General features: G+C 41.9%; 1 protein-coding gene across 1 annotated transcript; it reads left to right on the top strand.

The window, feature by feature from the left end:
• Window positions 1–217: 217 nt before the first annotated feature.
• Window positions 218–5,330, top strand: UQCR11 (ubiquinol-cytochrome c reductase, complex III subunit XI). Its single transcript, XM_089687417.1, has 3 exons — window positions 218–303; window positions 511–649; window positions 5,217–5,330. Exons 1-2 carry the CDS (start codon window positions 254–256, stop codon window positions 629–631), a joined length of 171 nt encoding a protein of 56 aa, XP_089543543.1. The 5' UTR covers window positions 218–253; the 3' UTR covers window positions 632–649; window positions 5,217–5,330.
• The last annotated feature ends 382 nt before the right edge of the window (window positions 5,331–5,712 follow it).

Here is a 5,712-nt window from a genome sequence, read left to right as displayed (position 1 = left end):
GGCAAAAGATGCATTTTTACAAATGTTAGAACTCCTTAGAAGAAGACAAACAAGACGTAGAAAATATTTATCAGTGACTCGGAAGGATAAAAAAAAATATGGCTGATCACGAGTAAAAACGAAAGGAATTCTATTGGTGAGTAGGTAGGCATGATATAGCCAGCCCTAGGGTGCCATGCAGGAACGGGCGCAGGCTGTGACTAAACGGGGGAGGAGAGTGTTGCAGCAGTAGGTCACTTTGAGGAAGGGAGCCATGATCAGCCGAATGCTCGGACCTCGCTATGTGCAGCTGGCCAAGAACTGGTGAGAGACGGCCATTACCTGCACATCCTCACACCTGGCTGCCTATAATTCACCATGTGTTGTCTTGTATATGGTGTGCAGCATTACAATACAAGTTCCTGTGTCGTGTACTCTGCGCTCCATTCCACCTTCTAACTGAGCAGACCATGTGTGATAGGGCTTATTTCAGCTTCTTCTCATGTACTTCATGCATATTTCTCCCTCTAGGATCCCCTCTCTCTTCACATGGGGAACAGTAGGAGGTGTTGGATTGGTATGGGCCACAGACTGGAGGCTAATCCTTGATTATGTTCCATATATAAACGGCAAGTTCAAGAAGGATGACTAAATGACTGGATTTATTTGAGTGAGTAACACATGTAATAAAAGCACTTTTTATTTTCAGGCTTTGTACACACCAGGCATCACAAAAACCCCACTTTAGTGGCAGAAAAAAAGGTCAAATGCCCTCAACACCCTTCCATGTTAGCCTATGTGCTCATGTACAGATAGGTGTTTACAGGCATTTAGAGACAGGGAAAAAAATGACTTGCGTGTTCAGGGAGAGGAGCGTTCGGGCAGGAAAAAGGGCAAACACGCCTAAATGCATGTAAATGTGCCAGGAGCGTTTAGCGCTGAAGCGTTCATTTCAGTGGCCAAAATAAATTGATATTCTGGCCAGTGAAATGAATAAATGCCTGACGCTGCGAAATGTGTTTGCAAAACACAGCAGTAGATGTGTTTTTCTTAACCACTCACCCTCCTGAGAATCCCCCCCCCCCTTCCTGACCAGGCCATTTTTTTGCGTTGCGGTGCTGTTATTTTAACAGACAATTGCGCCGTCATGCAATGCTACACCCAAATGAAATTTACGTCCCTTTTTTTTTTTTCCCACAAATTGAGCCTTCTTTTTGTTGGTATTTGATCGCCTGTGCGGTTTTTATTTTTTGCGCTATAAAAAAAAGCGACAATTTGGAGAAAAAAAACTATTTGACTTTTTGCTATAAAACATGTCCAGTAAAAAGAATTTAAAAATCAGATTTCAGCATACATTTAGGCCAAAATGTATTCTGCTACATGTCTTTGCTGAAAAAAAAATAAAACATATCCCAATATGTGTAAATTGCTTTACGTGAAAGTTATAGTGTTTACAAATGGCGGTGTATATATACTGGGATTTTTTTTCATTTTTTCTTATTTATTTTTACTAGTAATGGCAGCGATCAGCAACTTATTGCGGGAATTCTGACACAGAGAGAACTGACTTGGTGACACCATACAGTGATCAGTGCTAATAAAAAGCACTCTCCGTGTACTAATGACACTGGGCAGGAAGGGGTTAACATGGGGCAATCAAAGGGTTAACTGTGTGCTGTTTTACTAGGGGCTGTGTGTTAGTACTACACTGTAAGTACACTGCTTACATGCAAAGCAGTGTGCATGAGCTGACAGGGAGAACTGTTTTGTTTACTAACAGTTTACCCCCTCCCCCCTCCATCAGAGATGCTCAGCAATCACCGGACGTTGGCAAGTAATTAGCGGCCAGGACCTGGTGATTGGTGGCACGGGTAGGGCATGTGCACGCCTTGCGCGAGCCCCCTACCCAGAGATGCAAAATCACGTATTTTGCGCACCCGTGCTGCCCTGTAGCAGTATATTTGCTATAGGGCAGATGGGAAGCGGTCAATGCTGCTTTTTCCCCTGCCAGGTGAAAAGGCATTCAGAAGAGCTTGGCAGACACCCAGCTGGTTATTTACTAAAGCTGGAGAGTGCAAACTCTGGTGCACCTCTGCATAAAAACCAATCAGCTTCCAGGTTTTATTGTCAGCTTAAAGTGGTAGCAAACTCTCATTTCTATTTTCACCTACAGGGAAGCTTATAATAAAGTTTACCTGTAGGTAAAATGATTACCTCCTAAATGTGTATAGTTTAGGAGATATTCTACAGAGCTGCAGTCGGTGGCATCACCAGCGCTTGCGCTCCAAAAGAACTACCCGTGCCGTTCCTTCAGAGCTATGTGCCGTGGCCGAAACTCTCGTGCATGCACGGGAGTGATGTCATCGGTGGCCCAGCCATTCAAGCAGCTGCAGCTTGGGTACCCAGAAAGAACAGGTGAAGATGGAAGCCCTGTCAGCACATTGCTGGAGGGCTTAGTTTTTATGTAAGTTTCCCGTAATGTGTTAGTATACAATACATACTAGCACATTATATTACTTTGCAGGGGGAAACTTTTTTTTTTTTTTCTTTTGGAACAAGTTTACTACCGCTTTAATTGAACAAAAGGTGGATTTTTACAAATATTAGAACTCCTTAGAAGAAAAAAAAAACACATAGAAAATATCTATCAGTCAGAAGGAATAAAAAAATAGGGTTCATCACAAGTAAAAAAGAAAGGAATTCTATTCATGAGTAGGCATTTAAATGAGCTTGGCAGACACCCAGGGGATTATTTGCTAAAGCTGGAGAGTGCAAAATCTGGTGTACCTCTGCATAGAAACCAATCCGCTTCCAGGTTTTATTGCCAAAGCTTTATTGAACAAGCTGAGGTTAGAAGCTGATTGGCTACCATGCACAGCTGAAACAGATTCTGGATGCCCCCCCCCATGCATGAGTGTAGCTTTGTTGCATTACACCAAGCAATGTTACCGCTATATTTTCACAAATTGCCAGCTCAGCATTTATGCTACCCAGGGTTAGAGGTTGTGTTTGAGTGTTAGCCATTGTTGACCAGTACAGGTACAGCTAGCAACTCCTAGCCTAGTTTCACACTATTGCAGATGCACGTGTAAATCAGATGTGTTCCCCTACCCACAGTCAAAACTTGTTCATTAGCAGTCAGACAGGGTGCCATTTAATTCTTCAACTTGTTTTTGGGTGTGTGAAGCCACATGGTTCTGAACCTTTCCTGTCTTGTTTCCCACAGGTGCAGCAGCCCATTCAAATGAATGGGCTGCTATCTCCACACGAACGCACCTGCACAGAGCCACAATAGTGTGAACTTAGCCTTAAGTCTTGTCTATGCTTACATTGTGTAATAACATGGTTGGTGGCCATGTTATATTGTGGCTAGGTAGTTAATCCACTACTTAACAGCTCATGTAAACAAGACCTAACTTTGAGGATCAGCAGGCCATCAGTAAGAAGAGTCAAACCAATTTTTTTTTTTTTTTAACCTGTTGCTGCCTACGTCACAGATATGTGCATTGGCAAAAGGGTGGGCTTTAATGCCCACACACCACCCATGTGCATCGCTGGACATCCAATGTTTTTGTGCTGAGTGTGCTCCCAGCATAGAGACTGAGCTGTCACAGTCCGCTCTCAGTCACTAATGATCAGGTTCCGACTGTGTGACCACTGTGACAGCCAATCACAACGGTCATATGATTGCCACTCTATGCTGCCCCTCCAGGCGTACAGACTCTATTAGAGGGATGCTAGGGCTGGATAGGAAGGGGTTAAAGTGGAACTGGTTTATCTGTTTCCTAAAACGGTTGCATTGCAGTTATGCCATGGATAACTGGCACAGTTGCTTGGTCTCTCAGTTGAACTATCAAGCCATTACTGTTGTCATAACAGATCACGTGCAGCACTATGACAACTGCAGACCAGAGTCTACAGTTAAGGAAGCTGCCATCTTAAAGTGGAACAATACTCACCTTGGCTCCAGCGATGCAGCTTCACCGAGCTCCATGCCCAACCTCTGACATCTTCGTATAGCTGGCTTCCAGGTCTCGAGCACCAGCCTCTGTTATAGGCCGAGCGGAGATGATATCCCTCCCATGCATGTGTAGGAGTTAGGTCAGATTCAGCATTGCTGAATTTTTACAGTGAGCTGCAGATGGGCAGGTAAGTAGCTTTAATGCAAGAGACAACGCATGTCTCTTCTGCATTAAAAATCATGCCTGTCTGCCAGTTTTTATTTCTTAGCCTAAAGTTCTACTTTAAAGTATTGTAGGGTTTAATTCCACTTTAACAGAAGGTGTTTATGGCTAACTGAACTTTAAATTTTAAATCTGCAACATACATTTCTGGTGCATTAAGACTGGGTTCATGCCAGCACTGCACTACAATGTGCGACCACTGGTGTGCTCTATGTTGAAGCAGTGAGGGGCAGTGCACTGTTACCTTCATCATTTTATCACAGTGCAGCATAAAAGTAATTGGGCAGCTCTAGAGAATCGCCTTTACGGGGCTCTCAAAGTGGTCATCTGTTCTCCCATCCCTCCTGCGATGAATTAGCCTGCACACAATGTGTGTTACGTTACCTCCGGGATCACAGCTATCATTGCTCGGCTAGTGTAGCTGAGGAGCAGATATTCAAACATATACAGCCCCACAATGTCTCCATAAAGAGTACCTGGCTGCAAGAAATGGTGATTTTTTTTTTTTTTTTTTTTTTTTTTTTTTACATGCATGCATGTTTTTCCCCAGTTCATTACATCATGTGCAGGTATACTTCCCTAACTATTGAATCCGCAGTTGCTGTATAGGCTGTTGAGAGAAGCACTAGCGAAATCCAAAGTATTTAGCAACAATAGCAAATCCAACATTTATTTTACGTGTAAAAGCTGACAAAACCCATCTTTCATGAACCTATGCTTAGTTGATACTTTTATATTATTTTATAAATTCCCTTAGAATCCTTTTTTTTTTTTTTTTTTTATTTATTTAATATATATTAAAAAACATGTATGTATACTTTACAATAATGATTATTACAATTTTCCTGCCAGGGGGGAGGGGGGTTACCAGGCAATTTATTAAGAATGGAGTGTAATGACTTTTGGGTAATAAGAGTTTGCATGTCTGTACTTATACTTGATTGTTAACAATGGGGTACAGGGAAGTAATGGTCAGTTTAGGAAAGATTAGGACTAAAGAAATACTTTGTATTTGTTTTATATTTATAGTGGACTGTTTTTTTTATTTTTCAGCTTGAAGACTATGTGTGAATGTCATTTGCTACTCCAGTGTTTTGTGATCTGCTGCTGATATCTTCAGTGAAAACATGCCTTGAACAGTTTCAAATAAAGCTGGTTTTACATTTACATTATTAGTTTGTTACTTTATGGGAATGTGTTTTAACATACTTTAAGTGGAACTACACTATTTGGGGACCACAAACCAAAAACGCTATTTCATTCATTTTCTATATTTAAAGCAAACGTGCCCATCCATGCTTTATTTTGTTGAGAAATCACTTTGAAAAACACCCCTTCCTAGCTTTTCTTGCTGTGAACATCTTAAGGCCAGGTAGTGTTTAGTTCCTGGAATCCATCTGCCCTTGATTCAGGCATGCAGGTAGGAGGGTGTACTTAGTTGAGAGAGCCCCTCCTCCATTCCTGAAGCCTCCTATGAGGTATGACATAATTTGCCTAGGCATGGAAACCAGCAGGTAACTGCAGCAATGTAAAAATAAAAGTTTAAAAC

This window comes from Staurois parvus, unplaced genomic scaffold (genome assembly GCF_062004578.1).
Source record: "Staurois parvus isolate SC_StPar_1 unplaced genomic scaffold, SC_StPar_1.0 ptg000425l, whole genome shotgun sequence".
NCBI lineage: Eukaryota > Metazoa > Chordata > Amphibia > Anura > Ranidae > Staurois > Staurois parvus.
Note: the sequence above shows the minus strand (reverse complement) of the source record. Positions and strands in the feature narration are given on the sequence as shown.

Excerpts from the sequence above, each read along its gene's own strand:
- UQCR11 (XM_089687417.1), top strand. The coding sequence starts at position 254 with ATGATCAGCCGAATGCTCGGACCTCGCTATGTGCAGCTGGCCAAGAAC. Across the intron at positions 304-510 it reads GTGCAGCTGGCCAAGAACTG|GATCCCCTCTCTCTTCACAT; the intron begins GTGAGAGACGGC and ends TTCTCCCTCTAG.